The sequence below is a fragment of the Sipha flava genome, unplaced genomic scaffold (genome assembly GCF_003268045.1).
Source record: "Sipha flava isolate LNK unplaced genomic scaffold, YSA_version1 180_pilon_pilon, whole genome shotgun sequence".
Lineage (NCBI taxonomy): Eukaryota > Metazoa > Arthropoda > Insecta > Hemiptera > Aphididae > Sipha > Sipha flava.
In genome coordinates, this window is record NW_020272187.1 from 835,928 (window position 1) to 859,861 (window position 23,934).

The 23,934-nt window shown below is 27.4% G+C and overlaps 3 protein-coding genes across 4 annotated transcripts; 2 read left to right on the forward strand and 1 right to left on the reverse strand.

Moving 5' to 3' along the window:
* Positions 1–877: 877 nt before the first annotated feature.
* LOC112680785 (probable WRKY transcription factor protein 1) lies at positions 878–5,198 on the forward strand. Its single transcript, XM_025550984.1, is given in 11 exon segments — positions 878–2,074; positions 2,129–2,244; positions 2,246–2,284; positions 2,906–3,029; positions 3,119–3,257; positions 3,606–3,689; positions 3,790–4,231; positions 4,296–4,385; positions 4,550–4,709; positions 4,766–4,914; positions 4,978–5,198. Coding segments are annotated over 11 exon segments (2,538 nt in total). The 5' UTR covers positions 878–948; the 3' UTR covers positions 5,047–5,198.
* Positions 5,199–7,710: 2,512 nt separating this feature from the next.
* On the forward strand, positions 7,711–9,085 carry LOC112680782 (2-aminoethanethiol dioxygenase-like). 2 transcript variants are annotated; one of them, XM_025550976.1, is made up of 3 exons: positions 7,711–7,880; positions 7,957–8,383; positions 8,449–9,085. In XM_025550976.1, exons 2-3 carry the CDS (start codon positions 7,974–7,976, stop codon positions 8,765–8,767), a joined length of 729 nt encoding a protein of 242 aa, XP_025406761.1. In that variant the 5' UTR covers positions 7,711–7,880; positions 7,957–7,973; the 3' UTR covers positions 8,768–9,085. The 2 variants fall into 2 exon arrangements, with proteins under 2 accessions (XP_025406761.1, XP_025406762.1); XM_025550977.1 differs by lacking the exon at positions 7,711–7,880 and having other exon boundaries at positions 7,942–8,383.
* An 8,237-nt stretch (positions 9,086–17,322) lies between these two features.
* On the reverse strand, positions 17,323–20,781 carry LOC112680781 (E3 ubiquitin-protein ligase MARCH5-like). Its single transcript, XM_025550975.1, has 7 exons — positions 20,400–20,781; positions 19,632–19,731; positions 18,702–18,816; positions 18,108–18,238; positions 17,859–18,049; positions 17,627–17,789; positions 17,323–17,562 (listed from the first exon to the last, which is right to left on the reverse strand). Exons 1-7 carry the CDS (start codon positions 20,453–20,455, stop codon positions 17,434–17,436), a joined length of 885 nt encoding a protein of 294 aa, XP_025406760.1. The 5' UTR covers positions 20,456–20,781; the 3' UTR covers positions 17,323–17,433.
* Between the last annotated feature and the right edge of the window lie 3,153 nt (positions 20,782–23,934).

Here is a 23,934-nt window from a genome sequence, read left to right on the forward strand (position 1 = left end):
TATACCTCATAGTTTCTTTTTGTATATTAATACAGGTATAAGAAATAATTATTCTACATCAGGGGCAGCTCCAGAGTCTTGGTTAGAGGAGGGCAAGTTATAATTATACAAAATCTTATAACTAAAAGTAAACAAATATTTTTACAACACAAATTTAAGTCTTCTATTTTTAAAATTTGCTAAAATATCAATAATATGATTTATTTGATCTAGAATATCTACTTTATGATATACCTTTATGGTACATTAATTAGACATAATGCTGATAGTCTATCTTCAGTCATCATTGAACGAGGGCAGGTTTTTAGTCTCCTTAGTGTGGAGAAACTCCTTTCAACCGTCATACCTCATGGCTCAATCTACATACTTGTGTGAGTCGTTTGATAGTACATATTATAATATGCATTTTTTGTTAACAATATACATTTTTTTATTAATACGGTATGGGCTTGGTAGGGGGTCGCGGCCCCCAGTCCCCCTCTGTTCTAAATAAGATAGTTGTTGATCTAGTTAAATCACTGAGTGACTAGACCTGGAATGTTTTCTAGATTATTATTTGGCTTCCTTTATAAAACGCATATTTGTAAGCGAAAATTAACAAAAAACGTTCTCTTCAATGACCATAAAAATTAAATTACAACATTTTTTTAGGTAAAATTTATTATATAAATATATAAAAACCCAGCCTCAATAAATAAGAAAAAATGTTTATTGTTCTCGGAACTATATTGTGGGAACCTATTTATCTTTTTTCTTATCAATTTTGTTATCATTAATTAAAATGCAGAAGTCCGTTAGTGTTGTCTTTCGTCCGTCAACAATATATGTAATAATAATGTATACAATAATGTAATAATAGTAATTTATTTAATTATTTTTACTTTGATTGCGTGAAATTTACAACCATGAAAATATAAATATTTAGTCTTCAGTAATTTTTTTTCTTTAATGTCTGAACTATCAGATTTTGAAAGTGTTATTTCAGACGTGATTATTTCGCCTTGTAGTTTTGATAGTTTTGATGATGATATTAATTTAACTAATCCTAATAATTTGAAATCATCAAAATATTTTATAAACATGAATGACAACAATTCTACCTGTGATCCTTTTTTGCATGATGTATCTCTTACAGACAGTGATCACAGTATGCTGGAAATACCAAAACTATTAAATGCTTCTTCTCCTTCTAGTGTCTGCTCAACAAGACCACTGGAATGGGATAGCGGAGCTGATGTTGGATATGATATTACTCCAAAACTACAAAATCAAGATATGAGTACTATAGAAAGGATTGCTGTGAATAGCCTTATGTATAATGCTAATTCGACTTCAATTGAATGTGGAGAAAAAAGGAGCATGATAACAAAAAGTAATTCACTGACTAATTTAAATGAATTAGTAATACCTAAAAACCAAAAATCAGCATCATTTGAAGCATTAAAATGCACTTCTATTAAAAGTGACACTTTACCAAAGTGCCGTTCACCAATGGCTTCTTCATTGTCAGTATCAACAGTTGTACATAAATTAAAATCTTTGAATACTAATTGTATTCAACAGTTAAATAATAGACATATTAATTTGATTTTTGAACAGCAAGAGAAAAGATATGAAGAATCAAAAATTAGTTCTAGCAATGAACAAAAATCATCGGAGAGTAGTAAAGAATCGAATAGTACCTTGGGTAGTGCTGATACTGCTGGATCATGGGTTGCAAAAGAATTTCATGATTCTACTATTAATACTAATACAGACAGAGTAAATAGCTTTGAATATTTGCCAGGTAACACTTATTATAATGGTAGAGATGATGAACAAGAATACTCAGATAAAGAGATTAAACAAAGCACTAAAATGTTGGTAGAGGCCATGAAAAAAAATGGCTTAACTAATGAACTTCAAAGAAAAGAAATATTTAAAGAAATTGTTGAAAGTTTTTTAAAAATGTATGTTAAAAACAATAAATGTTCATCTACAAAAAGTTCTACGGATAATAATCAATCTCCGATAAGACAAGATATTACTTCTCAAACATCAAATACTGCTAATACAATTGTCAATAATCCAACAAGTAAAATAATTATTTAATAGAATAACCATTTATTTTATAAATCTTAATTTTTAGATAACCAATCTAGTACAATAACCTTTACATCACCAGTAACTTCATCACGATATGGTGATGATGTTGATTCTAAGTATGATGAATCATCTATGGATTCTGGACGGCATATAGATTTAAAAAAAATGCAAATTAAAAAAAATATGTACTCCAATAAATGTAAGTACCTTAATACTGAGATCATCCAATTTTCAAAATATGAAATTGAAAATAGAAAATATTTCCATGTAATCTTGTTGCATAATATTGTTGAACAATATTAAAAGATTATGTAACTTATCCAAGAATATTGAGCTTTTATAGATATAAAATTAAAATTTGAGACAACTTTACATATTATAGGTTGACTTAACAACTAAATTAGTCCTAAGTTTTTACATTTTAGTATAATATTGTCTTAAATTATTTATTAAGTATTATGATATAACTCAAGCAGAAAAATCTCAAATTAAAAGAAAAAGTCCAAATTAAAATGTATAAAATAGACATTTATCTTTAATTTTTATCATCAAATTGATTATTTACACAGATAAAATATCCAGTATGGAAATACATAGCACAGATAAAATAAAACAATAAAATAAATTTTATTTAACCTGTGTACATAGTTTTATCTTGAATTCAAAATAACCAAATATTTTAAAATAAACTATTTATAACAAGTGTATTATTATTTTGTACATACAATAAAATATTAAAGTGAATAAAATTTAAAAATATCTAAATTTAGTAATAATTTTAATCTTCCTTTAATTTTTCTTTGATACAATGATTTTACAGTCTAAAAAAAATCAAGGTGTACAGTGTTCAATTCAAAATAGCTCAACAAATATCAGTTCAAATGAATACTCAAAACATTCTTTATCAAATAAATCAAATGTATCAAGGAAAAATGAAAAAAATGGTGAGACATATCCATTATTTAATAGCCATATTAAGTTTCATAATTAAGTTATTTTAATGAATATTTGTATTAATATTTTATGATAATAGATAAAAAAAATTCTGAAGATATCAATAAGGAATTCAAGAAACAAATGATTTGGTTTCATACAAATTATATGAAAACAGAAAGAGAAAATCAATTGCTTTGGATTAACAATCAAATATCACACTTAAATAATTTAAAAAGGTTTGTTTTTAATTCAAATAATACATTTTTCCTGATATTTTTAATGTTTCATGTTTTCATACATTTTTTATGATTCGCTATTTTCATTAAAGATATAAATGAATTTAAATAAATCAATATAAATAATACTGGTTTATTATTAGTATGTCACAATCATTACAAATGTAATAGTTCCTATGTATTTAAATACATTATTGAAACATGTACCTTTAAGGAAAACATTTATGTCTAGAGTCATTTCTATTCGCCCCACACAATTATGTTGTAATACGAAAACAAAATTACTTAATAATTACTTGATTGAATTAATTTTATTATTCTAAGTTTTAAAATGTGTGTGTTTATCAGATTATTTATTACTCATGAAGAATTAAAAAAAAATTGGAATTCATATAAACAGAAACAAACAACAACAAATAAATCTAAGTTCAGGTCAGTAACTTAATATTAAATATCTCAGTCTAATGTATTCTCATTCAATGTATACATTATTGGCTATAATTATGTTAATATACTTCTCAAAATATATTAGGAGTAATCCAGTATCGAATTCAAGTTCAGATTTTACCACAACAACCAAATCAGATTCAACTATTTCTTCCAAGCCATTTTCAATTTCCTCTAGATGTGATGATACTGATGTCGAATCTTCAACAACTGTTTGTGATCATGTTCATTATAAAAAAGGCATTCCAGTTAATAAGCCAAATTCTCTGAAAAAATGTTGCTTAAAAACTCTCAATTTTATTGATGAAAAACCAAAACAAAGTATTAATAAAATAAAAACAACTTGGTGTACAGCAAAAACGAAGAATGAAATAAATTGTGAAAATGATAAAAAGAGTTGGTCTCAAAAAAGTGGTGCAACTTATACAATTGATCATGAATCAAAACTAGTTAATAGTTCTAAAAGTTCTATAAGTTATGAAATAGTATTTAAGCCCACCCCAAGATGTTCAAAGAAAACAGACTCTGTATGATTTGATAAATTATACCTAATGTATAGGATATTAATTAATGGATTTAATATATTTATAGGTAAAATATAAACCAAAACAACAAAAACATTCGATATCAGTAGCTTGTCAAACTAATGAAGTCCTATTGGAGCCTAAAGCAAGTTTACAGGTATTGATTTTAAATTAAATTACAGTAAATACTTAAGTACTGAAAAAAAAGTTCATACTAAAATGTATAGGAAAAATTATTGTTTATAATTCTTGTAGATGTTTATTTGAATATTAATAATTGATTTTATCAATTTGATTAAATAATTTCATTAATATTTTTAGGATTATTTAATGATAAATCGCCCAGATTATGTTAATCGTGCAAAAGAAAGACAAAACATCTTATCTAGCATAGCAAATTTAAGAGAAAAACGCAAACAATTAAAAAGAGATATGTTAGCAACAAATATTTTTGAGATTAATGTTCCACCTAATCCATTGGGTAATTAAAATAGAACAATTTCATGTGACTAGAATTACATACATTTTTGGTTTTAGCTGTTAAACGAATAATGAGTCAAAAAGAAATGAGAAAGCAGACTGAACGTAAATATCGCAAATGTCCTGAAGTTAAAAATAAAAAAGTAGAAATTAAACGAAAAGAAGATTATAAAACAAATAAAATTATGGCAAACATATTTAATAAGGTTATTAGATAATGTTTTAATTTAAATTAAATAAATAATTATACATAATATTTTTTGTTACAGAGACTCCAAAAAAAAACATTGAAAGGGAAAGTAGACTTATCCAATAGTGTAAGTGTTTGCAGTTTGTAGGAATAAATAAAAATAAAATACTTTTTAGTTTTTTCATGAGTACATTTTAGTACATTTTATTTACACACTTGGTACTTATAATATCAAGTGTTTTCTTAAAATTGATTATTAAAATAATATAATAAAATATTTAAAACTCGTTTTTTTTTTAATTGTAGATTAGTATATATTTTAATGAGAAAATATTTTTAGAACTTGTTTTTAATAATAATATATTTTCTTAGATGTTTTATATACTTAGAATTTTAATTTTTTTTTAACTATAATTATTCAAAGAACAAAATAAAATATAAATCTTTAATGTGACTTATTATTGTATATATTATAACCCCATTTTCCTTTTTTGCATTTTTTTCAAATTATAATTTTATTTTTATTTTCGTATTCTGTATGTATATTATTGACTCATATTGAAATAAAATTTCAGCATTTATACAAATTTAACTAAAATAAATTTAAAGTTATATGTTATAGGTTATACAAAACAATTATTTTAAACCAACTAACAATTATAATTATATAATTTCCAGTAAAGTGTTACTATTTATGATAAAATATCTGTATTAGTAGGGTTATCAGATTTTGAAATTCCTAAATTGGGATATCATATTCAATGACCTTTTTTTTTTCTGTAATGTTCTTATAGAAACAAAAATAAGTATATAATTTTGTAATTTTAATATTCATTAGCTAATACAATAATACATTATTATTGTATATAACCGTGCCAATTAAATAACCATTATATAATGATATAATATATAATATTATTATATTAGTTTTTATTATTAAATAATACAATATTAAATGTTATTTATTCTTAGCTTCTATTAACCAGGAAAAACTGAATGATAGGCCAGGACATGCCATTAAACCGGAATAGATGGCAAGCATATGAATTAGTATAATATTAATACAATACCTAAAAGTTCTGGATCACTCTATCACCCTAGGATCTTCGTAGAATATCAGTATATTTAAATGTGAATTTTTTACAGTGCTAAAATAGAAAGTTACAACTGGATAGCATAAGTTTAAAAAAATTTAAAAATATTATACATAGTTTTTAAATTTTTAAGATTGTCATTATATATATATATGTTACGGCTAAAGTCTGAAACATGGCTAAAGTGCACATTAGTCAGATATTGTGCACTCTAGCCACACTGATTGGATAAAGTAAACAATTAACATCAAAAATCATAGTTTTTTACATATTACCCGGCTAAAGTAACTTTAGTCATCGTGTTATAGCTAATGTAAAATATTAATAATTCCATAATTATATTGTATTTCAATAAAATTAATTAATATAAGCATTGATAGTATAATATCAAATATTGTAATATATAATCAACGATATAAGTTAACAATTAAATAATAATAAAGTCAGTGTTGTGCGTGTAAATCAAATTGCAAAACAAATAAATGCAAATGCAAAATATTGGGTGTTCTATGCGATTCAAGATCTCATAAGAGTTTACCGTGTTTAAATAAATAATAATAAAAATAAATTTAATATTGCGTCAAATGTAGTTAATTAATATTTAATTTTTAACTTACATTCCATAACACGATGATTAAAGTTACTTTATCCAGCCAGTTTGGCTAGAGAGCACAACATCCGAATAATGTGCACTTTAGTCATGTTTCGGACTTTAGCCGTCACATATATATATTACAATAATTTAATAATATTTATATGATATAAAAAATGGTTACCTTGAACACTTAAAAGACCTATTATATTAATAGCATTGTTGCAAAAATTGAGAAATTTATGCAATTAAATAATAATTGAAGTATAGTGATTTTCCGTAGTAATACAGGATTTTTTGGGACGTAATATATTATAGGATCAGTAAAATAATTAAACAAAGTTAGCAAGAAAAAAACTTAACTTAATTTCTTGGGCAGGTAAGTCACACACTGAACCTATTTCAGTTTATTCTCCTTGAAACACAATGAGTTAGTTATTTTTCTTTTTCAAACATAAATTATGCTCAACAAATAAATATTTGTTTCAACCAAGCACATGCAAAGGTTATAAGTTTTATTCAATAAATTGGTACTGACTGTAATGGTTAGGGATGGATCAAGAATGATTTTCTGTATTATAACTATTAGCTTAATTAGTTTTGTAAAATGATTGGAGGTAAGCTATATCTCTTATTGTGGATGTCAAAGTTATAATCAACAATGATAGGATATATTATGCTCGGTAATTGAAGAATCATATAAAATTGACTTTAATGTAGTTCCATTAGTTTATGATATATGTTTATAGAAATCTTTAAATGTGTAAATTGGAAGTACTATTCATTCCATAATCCTATAACAAATAAAAATTTCCAAGTACCTATTTGAAGATGTATTATTTCTAATTAAGTTTGCTCTGAAATCATTTACTTGATCAGTAAGTAGATTTCTTACTACAAAAACATTATAACTATTAAATTTGTATAAAGTAAAGCTATTTAAAAGAATTTATTCCACTCGAAGAAAATTTGAAACGAAAAACATTTTTCAGAAGTTCTTAGAAAATAATTAAAATCTATTCTGTGGTCAAATCTCAGAACGTGTATAATATTTACGTTATCCTATTCGACGATAAATAATTTTGTTGATAAGATAATATGGTTTGGGAAGAACGTGATAGTAATATTATAAATTTGAAATATCAATTTGTAAATTACTATAATAATTATTACACATTACTATTGTCTAATATCTATTCCTGTTATAAGTTTCACACTTAACAGTACATCGAACTTCATGTTGATTTTTCTTTCTCGGATAATTTCTACACTGAATTCGAAACAAAAACCATTACTGTATTATTCTTATATTTACGTGTATAGTTTTCGGTACGCATTTATGTTTGCTAAAGTATAAATAATATTCTTGTAGATTTGTGCGCTTACACTATGGCATCGAAAATCGAATGTGTTCTGAGACAAGCTCTTACTACTTTTTCTGGTTCATATACATCAAAAACTTTTCATGATAACTTGGTTAAATTGAAACGAATTGCCAATGAATTGGATGCGCGGTCTGTTGCCTTAGATGTTAGATTATTGCGATGGGACACATTTGAATTGAACAATAGCCTTGATCAACTGTCTGGATCTACATTTATACGTCGCCACCAAGCACCTGTTACTTATATTGAAGTGTTTGAAGACCAAAATGTGTCAATTGGAGTTTTTGTGTTGAGAGATGGTGCTAAAATACCTCTACATGACCATCCATATATGTATGGTGTATTGAAAGTCATCTACGGTAAAGTAAAAATACAAAGCTATACACCTAAGCAAAAGGATTATAGCCAATTAAAGTAAATTAATTAATGTTAAATTTATTTTTATTTATTTATTTTATATTATATACATTTTTTTATAGTGACTGCAATATTAGTGCTATAAAATTAGCACCGATTATTGTGGGAGAAACGGACGATCCATGTGTGTTATGTCCTGTTGAAGGAAATATTCACCAAGTCGACACTATAGATGGTCCAGCTGCTTTTGTTGATATACTAGCTCCACCATATAAAACTGATATTCCAGAAGTAGGGAAGCGATGTTGCCGATACTTTAAAGAAGTAAATATATCTAAAGACATAACGCTAGCAATTGTATCAGACCCCAAAGATTATTGGAGTGATACAGCTCCGTACACTGGACCTCAATTTAGTATATGCCTTGAATCTAAAACTTAATATTTTACATTTTCCATATACATTTATACATCATATAAAATAAAACAATATTATTCTAGGACAACTAGTCATCAGTATCTATACAAAATAATTTTACTTATAAATTATAATATATAATATTAAAAAATGGTGGGACTTTTGTTTTTTAGTTTTTACAGTATTTAATGAAAAAATTAAATAAATATTTTGTTCTGTAGTTTTAGTTGCATTGACAAAGTACTATATTAGTTTGTTATTATTTTGGTTATAAACTAAATACTTACCTATTAATACAGACATTTTATTGTTATTAATTATTAGCTGATATTTATGCATATATGTATTTAAACAACTTACACTCGACCAATGTACTTATAATTTCTTTTATTATTTGAATTTTTTAATTTATAAAATTGGTTTTAAAATGTGTTTTATTTTAAATATTTAGTTGTATTTCTAAGTATATTTTTTCCTGGAGACATTAATGTAAACTATATGGATATTTGTTTTGTTTATGTATTAAAAATGAAATGTTTGATCGATTATTTAAAAACTTAATTGTTGAAATTAATTATTTTATTTTTTATTAACATTTTTTTTTAACTATATTGTCAAGACAAAAAAAGTCTATTATTAACAAGTTTAATATATTTAAATTTAGTTCTGTTACGAAACCACTCTATTAAAATGAGAAAATGTTACTTTAAATAAAGTAGGTTTGAGAAGAGACATGGTGTTATGCATTTAAATGAAATTACAGGAATGAGTCACAAGAATATTTTTTAGTAGAAAATCATATTGATGACTAAGGCTTGGAACTTTATAAGCTAAAATGTACTCAAATATATGCGTTAAAAAACATAATATGCAGTGAAAAATTGGAAAATATTCAAAAATAAGCAATTTATTGAATAAAATATAATTTACACAAATTTAGGTACACGGGGAAAAAATTAATTAACTAACACTATTTTTTTTTTACATAATAACATTTTACATAAGTTATACATAACAACTGCACTGTTGTGTATTGCTGTCTTCTTGCTGTACAAATTCCATCAAATTTTAATTTTCTTGAGTTCCTACTAAAAAGTAAAATTAAATAATAAATAAATTCGGGCCTGCCGACGATCACTTTTACGATGTCTCAGTACAATTGAGATTATAATATTGTCAAGTGCATTGGGAGCAATACCAAATTAGCCATTGATGAGTTAATTTATTTTGTTAAGAGATATACAATTTAGAATTTCAGTTATCATATATCCAGAGCTGTCCTAAGGATTTTTAGGGCTTGGGGCATATTAATTCGAGGACCCCTAAATAATCACAATAATATATGAGTATGATAAAAAAATACATACCAAGTTTGCAAATTGTTGGTAAATATAGTTTTTCAAACTTCAACCAATCTAGGTTATTTAAATGTATGGCTACATTGAATTATATATTTAATAACTTTTCAACACTAAATTACCAGTTAAGTACCACATTTAATGAAAATTAAATTTATTACTAAATAGTTTATTAACAGTCATAGCAAATAAGAACTTGGATGATGTCGCGTTTATATTTGCGATAATAAATTTCTACGTGAATTTGGATAAAATTATGCCATTCTTCACTCTCTGGCAATAATCGTTATTAATTAGGTACAGTTGTAAACATTAAGAAATTAGAATAACTAAAAATTTAACTTGTATACATAAATTTAAGTTAATCTTATTTTATTAAATGTATTATTCCATACAGAAAAATAGTTTAGAAATAATTGATTAATATCATTAATTCCTAATGGAAAATGCCGAGTATTTCTAATCAATTTGGACGGGCAAATATAAACTGGGCTCGCGATTGCCTTTTTTGTTGTAAATTCGACCTAGAAATTTCAGGTAATAAAAAAGGTCGGTTGTAATCTCGGCCCGATAATATTTACTAGTGAAATAAAATGGCGATGTATAAACCGCAAATGTACAGCTTTTTTAAAAATGTTTGGAACAAATAATGATATTACAGAGAAAAATGATGATCATCTGCTTGAACCTATCAGGGACCAAGTACTACAACGACAATGTGTTACCACCGTGGCCAAATGCAAAGGAACTGAGGATATCTGCAATAAGCCAAACAAAATTTTTTGTAGTGCAGTAAACAATGTACCTAACGCGCAAGATCTACAAGTGATATTCAGTATGTTAAAAAGAATATATACAACGTCTCCTCGTGGTGTCCTCTGGGTAATGCTAAATGGTTCTCAAAAATATAAGAAAATTATACAAATATACATTTTTATCTTGGCCGAGTTTACACCTAAATTATTTTTACCTGCAAAAACCCCGGGCCGAGTTTTCACTTAAATTATTTTTATTTGAAAAAAACATGGACCGAGTTTACAATAGACCTTTTGAAAACTTTTATTCCTTGGGCCGAGTTTACAATCGCCCATCTGGACTTTAAGAGGGTCCCTTTAAATTTACCTAGACCTATATTGGGGCATAATGATTCCGTTGCCCTTTCGCTGACAACAGCCCTGCATATATGTATCTAATATTTTTTGTTTAACTAAAATTTAAAAAACTATTTCGTTAAATCTTTAAAATATGCATATAAAATTCTGGAACCTAAATTATGCGAATTTCTACAAAAAACAACAAAATATGTGAACAAAATTTTTTGAATTTGAAATTTGTGTAGGTACTGTGGATTGAATTTGTATCGCCCCAGAATTTCAATATGCATTTTTTAAACGAATAAGCAAATGTCTGAAGTTCCAAGCCTTGCTGATGATAGTCACCTGTGACTATACAGTACATGCCGGGGAAAATTTACACCACATCATTATCAATGTTTAAATGAAAAATAAAAACTAATTGCAATTTATTAATTTTACAATGATTTTTTTTTTATGGCATTTCGGATAATACATAATAATAATTGTTTATTTTATTTATTTATTTATTTATTGAACAAAACATAATATTTACAATCTGTATTTGCAAGTTATACAATAAGTAAATGTGAAGGGGGTTGATTTACAGGAGGGGGAAGTTGCCCAGTGGCGACACCCTGTGGGAAGCGATCCAAGGAGAGTAGGTCTCTACACCAGTTTCTTTTCAGACGCCTTGATGGATTACTTGGAATTTGATTGGATGACAGTTGGGTGATTATAGGATTAGAGTGAGTACTGAATGTTTTGTGTGTTTTTATGTAGGTGATTTTGACAAGGCTGTTTAAGATTGGAATGCAGATGTCTTTATGAAGTGATTCATTGATAATATACCAAGGGGCACCTGATATTAGACGTAGGCAAATAGACTGAAATACCTGAATTGTTCAAGTATTTGAGAGTTTGGCTGAACCCCAAAGTTGTATGCCATAGTACCACATGGGTCTTAGAAGAGCCATGTATATTGTTCTTTTAGTTTTTAATGAGAGCTTTGAGCGGAGTAAGGGTCTGAGAAGGTGGAGTCTTGAATTGAGAGCTTTACGCTTGTTTTTTTAAGTGTGGACCCCATATAAGGCGTTTGTCAAGAATTAAACCCAAATAATTAGTTTGTGTGAAAGATGGAATTTGTGCATTTCCGATAAAGGGTGCGGGACATTCTAAGGATCGAAGTGTGAAAGTAATTTGAGAGGATTTTGATGGGTTAATTTGGATTTTCCAGTCGTGAAACCAGGTGTTTAGCACAGTTAGGTGGTTTTGGATTTTTTGGGCAGCTTGGATGGGATCATTGTCAGTAGCAAAAATAGCAGTGTCATCCGCGAACGTACCAAGTAGCGTGTTTTCGTTTAGAGGTAGGTCACTGGTAAAGACATTGAATAGGAAGTGAGCTATGTCACTGCCTTGGGGAACACCAACAAATGCTATTTGAGAGTTGGATAAGGCACCATTAATTTTTGTGACAAATGTTCGTTGGTTTAGATAAGATTTAATTAGTAGGTAGTAAGGAGCAGGCAAGAAGGATTTTAATTTAAAGAGTTGGCCAGGGTGCCAGACTAAGTCAAAAGCCTGTGTGATATCTAGGAAAATACCAATGCAGATTTTTTTGCTCTCGAATGTTAATGAGATTTGATCGACGACTCGATGCAGTTGGTGGATTGTGGAGTGTTTAGATTTGAAGCCGAATTGGAAATCAGATATAATTTTATTATCTGTGGCAATTTTTGTAATTCTTTTTAGTAGTATTTTTTCAAATAGTTTTCCTACGATAGATAGAAGGCTTATATGGCGATAAAAGGGTGGGTTATCGGGTGGTATTTATCCAAAATTGTGTTCGATGTGGTGGAATAGTTGTTACTTGGGCGCGAGGACAGTTTGGCCGCGGATTGGATCATTTCTACAAATGTGACAGAAGCTTGCTCTGTCTATTGTTGGGATAAGCCATTTGTATTCCAGAGAATAATATTTGTTGCATTATTTATCATTACGACTGAAAAATTTGGTAATTAGTGATGTAAGAAGATAAATGAGAGGGGTTATTAGTGATTTAAATTCTTCGAGGAAAGATGCTAGAGATGGGCTTGCGGAATTGTTGAATCATGGTTGTCCGAGTTTGAGGGTGTGTTTCTTTTGGAAGTTTTATAGGCGTATGATGGTTTTTCATTGCCGTTGATCTGGCTTGACACGACCTGGTGGATGAATCTTTTGAAGAGCTTAGTGTTAAGACGAAGTTTGGTTTGGAATTTTGATCCCGCGAGGTGGATTTTGGTGCGGAGTTTCGGTTGAATTTTTGGAGGTCCTTATGTACTTTGACACCTTCTATAGTTGGCTGGGTTTGGTTGAGTACATAAGGCACAGCTTGCAGGAGAGTCCTTATTTTTCTTGCATTTACTTGATAGGTGGTTATCGCCATATTTCACACATCTAGGTTGGTGATTGCAGTATGCTTGGGTATGGCCATAGGACTGGCAGCGCGTGCATTGAATTAGGTTGCGTCTGGGACGTGGCTCTTCCATTTTTATTTTTGTGTAATAGAGCGTGTCTATTGCAAAAATATCTTTGTTTGATGGTGAAGGCTCCAAGTCCACGAAAAAGAGTGGGAGGGGTTTTTTAGTTTGATAATGCAGAACGTTAATGATATTCCTCACAGTGAAACCTTTGGAATTTAATTCCTCTTTTATAGTGTCGACAGGCATAGAATGATGGAGGTGCCTTATTACCACTCTATATGATTTTTCATCTTTGAGTTGACTTTTTTTCTTTCAAAAATTTTACAGTTTTGCGATATGAGTCGGTTGTATATGTATTTAATTTTAAACCATTTACGGAAAATTTGCATAAAAAACCATCAGGTTGAGTCAACTGTTTAATGGATTTGCAGAAAAGATTAAACTGCACTATATCGGTTTTAATAAATATAGGTAATAACAATTATGTATATTATGTACAATAATACATTTTCACTCACGAGTTTCACGTAACAAATTAATATAATATTGGATACAGATGTTACTTACTTCAAAAAAAAATATTTTTAATTTTACGAATAGTTTCAAAAACATTAAAAGAAATTTGATTAGAACGCCAAATTCAGGAAATTTAATACCTGGAGCTAATTAAAACGTACCACCTTTAAGTTGGTGAAAGTATGGGGTAAGTTCTATTTTTCATAAACTTTCATACCCGCATGTATTGTTTCCGTCTTACATGCGTACAACATTGTAAGTTTACGTTTAGTAGTTAAAATGTAGTGAAGTTAACTTTAATATTAAAATTATCTGACCTATAATCAAACTTTAAGAAAAAAACATTATCTGTAGGTATTTTGTTGGCGGTTTTATTTTTATATTTTACATTTTTAATGAGTTGTTTTTTAACTTTATATGCTCATAACACGTTTAAAAATTAAAATATCGGAAAAACCGACCAACAAAACGCAGATAATGCTCTTCCATTAAAGTTTGATTATAGGCCAGTTTACTCTAATATTAAAGCTAACATCACTACATTTGAACTACTGAACGCAAAAATGCTATGTTGTACGTATGTCAGACGGAGACAACACATGTGGGTGTGACGCCCTCTTAAGAGCGCCCTTATACCAACCGTGCATGAGGCAAGTATACTTATTGCCCCCCTTCCTCTAGATCCAGCACTGTTGGTAGCTTTTATTAAATCTGTTGTTAAAACTTTTATTTATAATAATAGGTACTACTGTTATAATTTAAATACTGAGATCTTAACATAATACTATTTTGTAGGGATGAAAATTCCAACTTATTCTGCTGAACTGAATTTTTCAACTCATTTCATTGTAATGAGTTGAATCAAAGAGTCGACTCCCAACTCTTCAACTCTATGTTTGAATCAGATTACAACTACTCTAATCAACTCTTCAAGTCTCAACTTTTGATTTGATTGACAAGTTCACAGTCCATATTCATAAATAACTTATCGCATATGAAACTAATTTTGACTATAAGTGTACAACGTTACAAATTTTTCTCAGAATGTCAGAAATCTTGTTTTAAGAAACAATGGAAATATTAATAACCAAATCTGAGGGGAACTATTGTTAAATTAGTTGGTATTACATTTTCCGTTTGGATTCGCAAACCGTTATCAAGGGAGTCGAGAGTCGTCTACCTACAGTAGTATAGATGTGAGTTGTGAGTTTAACTGAGTCAGTGAGTCACTGAGTCGCCAACTCTTGTAACACTGATTCGACTTGTTCAGTTCATTTTTAAGAGTCGAATAGCTCATGAACTACACATCCTTACTATTTTGAAGTTAATAAGAATGTGATCTATACCTCTCTACCCCCCCCCCTACGTTTCTTCAATAATATTAATCTTGCTTTTTTAAAATTTTTAAAAAGTATACCTACTTAAGGTTTTATAGATAATGAATGTATTGGTTTTAATTTGATTCTCAAGAGTTTGTAGGATTACTATACTATTTGATTCTTAATCCTTAAAAACGATGAAGCCATTCTCAAATGAAATAAAGTAAATGGAGTACTAACTAGGTACTCAAACATGATTAACAACAAATATGTATAGATGTTTTAATTATGATGTAAATATTAAATTCAAGACTCTCAGTAAAACACATGTACTACAACCAAAAACATACTAATATATACTCGAATGAACCTTTCTGGCATAGGCGTGCGCAGGGGGTATGCAGGGTATGCAACTGCATACCCTAAACATAGAGCATTCTTTCTAAAATTACAAAAAATAAATAAAAATTATGACATATTATGTATTATCTTATGTATATTATGTGATTTTGTATTACATTATGATTTTTATTATATTTTTATATTCAGTCCCAGACAGTTTAATTTATTTTTGAAACACAAATCATATGCTATAATAACGATTTAATATGTTTATGAAATTAAGAAGTACAATAATTCAAGCGAGGTTAAATAGCTATTAACTACAGAACAAGAAATGGCTATAAATTAAAATCGCGAAAACATTATTGGTGATATTAAGAACTTAACTATACGCAGAATCGTTTTATGATTCATTTTGATTATTTATCAAATTTATTTTGTTTTTCATTTAAGTATATAATTACGTTTTTATTTATTTACGTATTTAAACGTATTACTCAAATTATTTCAAGTGCTATGTATTTAATTTTTTTTTTTCGTAATTTATTTTAAATTTTAATTATGAAGACAGATATAACGATTAAGAAATGGCTATTCAGTCACTTTTTTCAGGAAAAAAAATTAAAATTTTAAATTAAATAGTTATTAAGACCAGAATTTCGAACGCTTAAATTAACTTTCAGTTTAGGGGGGGGGGGTAGGCAGTGGCAGCCTTTTGCATACCCTGAAAAGAGGTTTGCGCATGCCTATGCTTTCTGGTGATCATAAATATATTTACAATGTGTTGTCTCAGTCCCTCAGTATATTTGCTTCTCAGGCCTAAACTACTTTTGAGTATTATTTTATTGGCAATATTTTTCAATTGCTATGTTTTGCTATAGTTTTGGTTATTGACCATAGCCGTGTCAAACATTTCAGCGCCTCGGGGCAAAATTTTTTCTTCGGGGCCACTGGGCATGGGTAACATATAACTCGTAAGTACAGATAAAGGTGCCCCCTTACTTTTACAAAACTACGGCGATTGGAGGCAATTGCCCCCTTAACGCGGCTCTGTTGTTGACACATACAGAACTCATTCATGTTATTTGGTAAAATATGCCCTAATAGTAGCATATTTTACACTGAATTAAAAAAAAAAAAAAAAAAATTGGTGTGAGAGTTGTAATGGAATTTGTGTTGAATCAGGCTCTGGTTCTAAATAATTAAACTTCTAAGCATAATGTTGTTACTAGATTTGTTTCAAGTATTTAGTGTTTTTTCATATTAAAAAATTTCATAAAATGAAATATATATGTGTTACATGCATTTAAATAAATAATAACGATAAAATCAGGAATTTTTTAATATAATGGATTTAGAATAAATATAATAGCTTTGTTTATAATATTTTGCATCAAAATATTTGTCTATTACACTTTTTACAAACTAATATCATATAAAATTATATTTATATAATACAAAATATAATTAAGTAACAATTAAAAGATTAGATTTTCTTTTTACAAATTTTACTAATTATTATTAATAACTTTTTTTTTTAGGTTTATACAAATTAAATGTTTTATACAATTTTAAAATAGATTTAGTGATGCCAACAGTGATTTATAATTTCCACATAAATTATGAATGGTTTTCTTCAGCATCAGATTCTGGATAATCAACAACTTTTCGAGTTCTTTCTTTTATAATATTATGCTGTCTTTGATAAATTCGCAATGCACCTTTGACTGCAATATATACTAATCCACCCTAAAATTAAAATATTTTTAAAGAAATCACTAATATAATTATTTAATTTAATAGTTATACTAACTAGTATTGTTTTTTGAAAATTTGAGTATGAGCTATTGTCAAATAATATGTTTCCAACTATGGTTGCAGTAGTTGGCAATAAAAGAGCAGCACAAAGAGTAGTTGTTGGGTTAATAACTTGATTAAATTGAACTGAACTAGTTGATGTATTAGCAGGTTCACATCTTAAAGCAATACATTGTTTAAAATTAAAAATCATCAGATTAATGTTAGCATAAATGATAAGTAATTACAAAAATGTTGGCAAAATAGTTCTCAACAAAGGCAATTGTGAAGTAAAACGTTGTACAAGCAGGAGTAAAGTTTCTTCCCAATTAATTGTTTTTCCTAAAATCAGACTGAGAGGTATAGCTGGTAGTATCAAAAGCAATATGTATGGGTCTGTTTCTTCCATAGATAATATAGCTTCTTGTTCACCCATTACCTAAAAAATTATTAATTGTAAATACTATCTAAGTAATTATATTTATATTTCTAATAACCTGCATCACAGTTATTGCTCCATAAGAGGCTGCTGACCAATAAATAGTACTGACAACAACACCAGCAGCTACAAACGGACATAACTGATTGGCTGTTTTGTCAAGTTTATTTAATACTTGAACAAAGAAATCTAAAAAGTATAAAATCATACATTAAATATTGTTTTAAATTGTGATCAATATTGTATAGATGTCAAATAAAAATATTCAATAAATCTTATGCAACAAATTACAAAATAAATTCATTTTTATGAATTGAACGTAGATGGGGAAAAAAGAAGGGAAATGTGAAGGAGAAGAAGAGAATTACTTAATACATATTTTTTATCTACAATTTATATTATATCATATACCTATATGTTTTATATTCATTTTCTTTCAATAAAACATATATTATACATATTTTAGTAGTTTACAATAATTTAAGAGTTTGTAATACAGTTTTAGATCAATGCATTTGAGTTAAACAACAAAGCTAATACATTTGAAATAATATACAATTTTGACCTAAGTAAAATATAATATTCTTAATAAAAATAAATGAATAAATATATTAAATTCAAATACAAACACTTATTGTTTTAGAATACTTACTGACTTCATTGTACAAAATTATATATTCTGTGTTGCATTGAGGACAATGAGCTTTAACATGAACATTTTCTTTTAGTTTTTCATCAACCCATCGTTGGACACAAGTTTGATGAACCTAAAATAATTATATTTTTATTTGTTTATTTTGTTTATTAGTTATCATATGAATCAATATATAATTGTGATATGATTGAACAATTTATGACTATATAAGATTTAAATCTCTAGTAATTATTTTAATATATTAAGGATATTTGACTATTAGTATAGAAGTGTCAGATAGCTTCATAATTACCATTACAGGAAAAAAAACTCTGAATAACCTAACAGTTATTTCATACATACCTACAAGCAATTATATACTTTTTTTTTACATTCTTAAATTATATCTATTTTTTAAGGTGGTCATACATTTTATAGGTAATGTAGTTGAAAACAGATCAAAGATTTTTTAATAAAGTTCAAATAAAATTATAAATGTAGGTATGTTAATATAATAAATAGATTCAATTTATCTACAATAATAAAAGTTACTTACATAAATGTAGTCACTGGAACAATAACTGAAGTATTTAAGGGACCCTCAGTTGGAAAATTATGAAAATAAATTAATTCTATGATTAAGAAATATATACATAATTATTATCAACTGACATTGGAACTAGGGTAATTTTAGAAACATTGTATTACATATTTTGAAGAACATATGTAGAGGTGTTTCTCCACCTTAAAGGGGTGTTCAGAATTTTCAGAGCAATGAGATTTAGTATATTCAATATAATTGCAATATAACCTATATTTAAATCAGTAATAAGTGTGTAATAATGCTTATCGATTTTGAAGGGAGCAGCTTAATTTTAAATTTTGAGAACCACTGTTGTATTGTTCAATAGTCATTTAAAACTAGAAATAAAAAATAATATATATTACCCATCGTGTAGAACCACGACATTTACATGGTGATACCCAATCTCTGCCACCTTCAAACTCATCTTCTTCAGTACCAAAACATACCCAACAATGTTTTTGCCTAAAACCAAGAAATAATATACTTAATTAATATTTTATGTATCACTATACTAGAAATTATACTGCTGATGGATTGAACAATTTGATATTAAAACTAAAAAATGTAAAATATTTTATATGAGTCAAACCAAAATCATCAAAATCAATTTGAATTGGGTAGATTTAATTCAGATAAATTAAAAAAAAAAAAGAAATCGCACTTATGGATTTAAACATTTTCAATAGTTTTTATTTTTGAAAAAAGGACAAGTTTATGTAAATTAAAAATTAAAATTGTAACTTTATCAATATCATTTTTGAACTCACATCAATGTAATATTGTATTTTTTTGAAGAAAGAAAAGTCAATGGACATAATAAAATAATCTAGTATTAGTTTTAAAATTAAATTTTTTAAAGCATAATTAGTTTAAATACACAGTATTTACTGTAATAATGAATACATATATGCATTCAGCATTTAACTCAATAGCATAAAATGTAGAAAAGTTGATTAAAATTAAAGAGATTACAAAAATATATTTGCAAATAAAATAAATTTGAGTTTAACAGGTTCAATATTACAACATGTTTGTACTATTGAGTTTATATGAAAAAAAAATATATAAATAAATACAAAATACATTCAAGTTCATTCCATTACAAATAATAAATAATTGGATATAAGTACTCAGATGTTTCTCGATTGTATGAAGGCAGATGTTGATTGCTGTCTATATTTTCCATTTCAACCGGTTTTAATCAAACAATTTACTTCACAAATGTAGTTAATGTTTCACTTCACTTTTATTTGTTTAGCATTATATTCAAATCAAAAGAAATAAGTTACTTGACGAATCCTGTTTTTATCCTCGAACGTGACTGTTGGTAATAATATAATGTCAAATTTTTTACGTATAACAAATATACATATATTCATATCCATTAGGCATTCATATTATTATCATTATTAGAGTACATAAATAAAATATACCGTCGCATTTACTACGTAACTGATAATGTTAGTCAATGACAGCCTTAATTTAATAACAACATTTTATTAGGAAACAAATAAATATTATTTTATCACTTATCAAGTGCATTTTATCAATAGCAGCTGCCCGAAAAAACAGATATCATTATACGTTTAACGTTATCTATGTATATGAAAAGGCGTGTACAGAACGATAAAACTATATAATAGTTTTACTATTTTTTTCTTTTATTTTTTGCAATGGTCCAATTTTTGATCGATCAACAATAAATTATTTTAATGAGTAATCATTATTTTATAATATTATTATATTTATACATTTAAATATTTATGATCAACAAGAAATGTATAAACTATTAAAACTAATGAAAAAAATAAATCAAATTACTAATAAACTCTAACGAAATTACACAATATTCACGAACGGTTTTATAGTTTTTTTTTTTTTGCTGTTTTTTTGTTGATTCTCAGCTCATCTGCTTTTTATTTATTTCTATATATATTAATATACCACGGTATTTTTATTAATTTTTGCAATTTTTGCTAGGTCATATTTGGATAGCTCGGTGTTGTCCGTTGTGGTCACGGACTTGTATATTAGGGGCGCCATTTAAATTTTTTTAAGGGTGTGCAAGCAATTAAAGAGGTCAATTTTTTCCCACCATCAGGCCAAAATTTATGATTAGCAGTGATTACTGAACAGCCGCGGTGCATGCGCAACATTAAATATTGGAAAACTGAAGGCCAAAGTGGTAAGGCCATGTATCAGTGACGCCTAGGTCAATAATTAAAGATGAAAAAAATTCAGGGTGGCAAGTGCACACCCTGCTCTCCCCAATTGCGCCCCTGTTATATACTAATTAGTATAAAAGTGTTTAGTTGTGGTTAACTCTGATATATGGGATAAACTTAAGCTTAATCCCATCTTTAAATATTTTTTGTACATAAATTCAGTACTTATTTAAAAAAATTGTTTTTGACTATAATGTAGAAATATATGTCCTTATTTAAAGCACTTATTACTGTCAATATTGCCAATTAGCCAATAACAAAACACACTATCGATTAGATATTGATAGTACCAGGGCCGTATTTAAGGGGGGGGGGGGGCACGGTTACAATTGCACCGGGCGCCAGTTTTTTGAGGGCGCCAAAATTTTGTGATCGGAAATTTGCTCACTTGTGAATTATTGAACTTTTAAAATTATTTTGAAATTATTTATTTTTTTTTTGTTTTTAATAACAGTATCATAAATTAATGTTAATGTAATTAATTTATTAATAAATATTATTAATGTATTTATAGCTATATAACTATCAGAATATTATTAATATACCTAATATCAGTTCCCAAATTTATTATGATAATGTCAATAAACATAAGTTATTTATAATAATACGGCGTATTATTACCAATATTTTTTTTTGCGTCGGGGCGCAAAATTACTAAATACGGCACTGGATCGTATACGAGTCATGTAGAAATGATATTATTCGTGCAAATTCAATTCAATTTAAATTCATCAGACACCCTGGACCCCCCTCCAGATACGGCCATCTCAATATCAATATTTTTTGTTGGCATACATAATCACGTAACTATTGCCATTGCACAAAACGCCTGTAATTTATTTATTTATTTTTGTTATAATTAAAATTTTGGATTGATGTTAGTCTCTTTAGACAAGAGCAAACATACTATATTTATATATTGCGGTTATGTTTCAAACTTTGAAAATAAGTATAAGTTATGGAATATACGTTGGTTTGTGGTAACCTGTTTGAGGGCATCATAAAGGGGTGAACACAGTTATGTTTAGTTTTTAATTAGATAGTGACGCAATTTATGTAGAGCCACCAAAGTACTTTTGTTTTCCAAGTCAAAAATTAATTGTATATTACCAAAGAATAAAAAAAAAATGTCATTTATTCTATGATTACGAATAAAGAAAAAAATTAACTATTTATAATCAATGCTACTACGCTAGTAAAATAGTTTACTAATTTACTAGCATTCTGATATTCGACGATGATTTTTTACTAGCAGATAGTGAACTATAAGGCTGTATCTGAGAGAGAATCCATGAACACTCCTCTAAATGTTTTCAATATTTTATAAATCATTTAGACTGCTATGTAGACTATATCATATCTAATATTATTTATAAAAAAAATATTACTGGTGGTTTTATAGAGTGATGCATGTGGTTCATTCGCTATGAAATAAAAACGCTGATTATTATTTTATTGTGCCCAACTATGATATGGTTATGATGTGGAAATCGTCACTTTTGGCGCCTCGAGGTACTTTCATTTTAAATTATATTTATAAAAAAATTATAAATTTTCTTTTTGTTACATTTTTTAAATTTATTAAACATCTTAGATCCCTCCCCCTAACACGAAAAAAAAAATCTAGATTAGGTCTAAGTAAACTAGTTCACTACTTATTAATAAATTAATATCGTGTAAATCACGCTTCATGGATCGATTTCAATGCTACAATACGTGCGCATATATGTGACTGTGTAACGTATGATCGTAAATATGTTCGTGAATATACAAATTAAGTGATAATTTTTTTACGATTTTGAGGCAGAAAAATTGTAATATATAGAACAAAACCATTTAGTGTAAATTCATAAAAAAGGTTCCCTTTATTTTAATTTTAAAATTAAAATATTATTTATTATGAAGTGTTTTTATTTATTTTCTATGACTTATTTCAATATTTTTTTTTATCTTAAAATTTAACAAATACTAACGCATAATTAACTTTGAATCCATTTCGTCTATGAAAAAATAAAAACGCTACCCACGGATAATCTTCTTCTTTTTAATAGAAAAAAGGAGCCTTTACTATCTGTTAACTAACTGTTTATACGAATAATAAATGATTATAATAATTATAATCATATATTATTCGATTATACAATTATTGTATTGTGCAAAAACGAAATTTTACGCTGACATTTCTTTGGGCATGTACCTTTTCCGCCAAAAATCCGGTTCCTTGATTTACGCACAGCCCTATATAACCGGAAACGAAAAAGGTATGATTCCCGTTTCTGCCAAAATTTTTGTGATAAGACGTTTGGGAACCATGTACAATTGTTACATATTCTTTCATTATAAATTTTAATACAAGTAGATAATAATAATATATTAGTCGAATATAGGTTTAATTATATTAGAGTTTTTAAAGTATTACATAACTTCATATATTATAGTA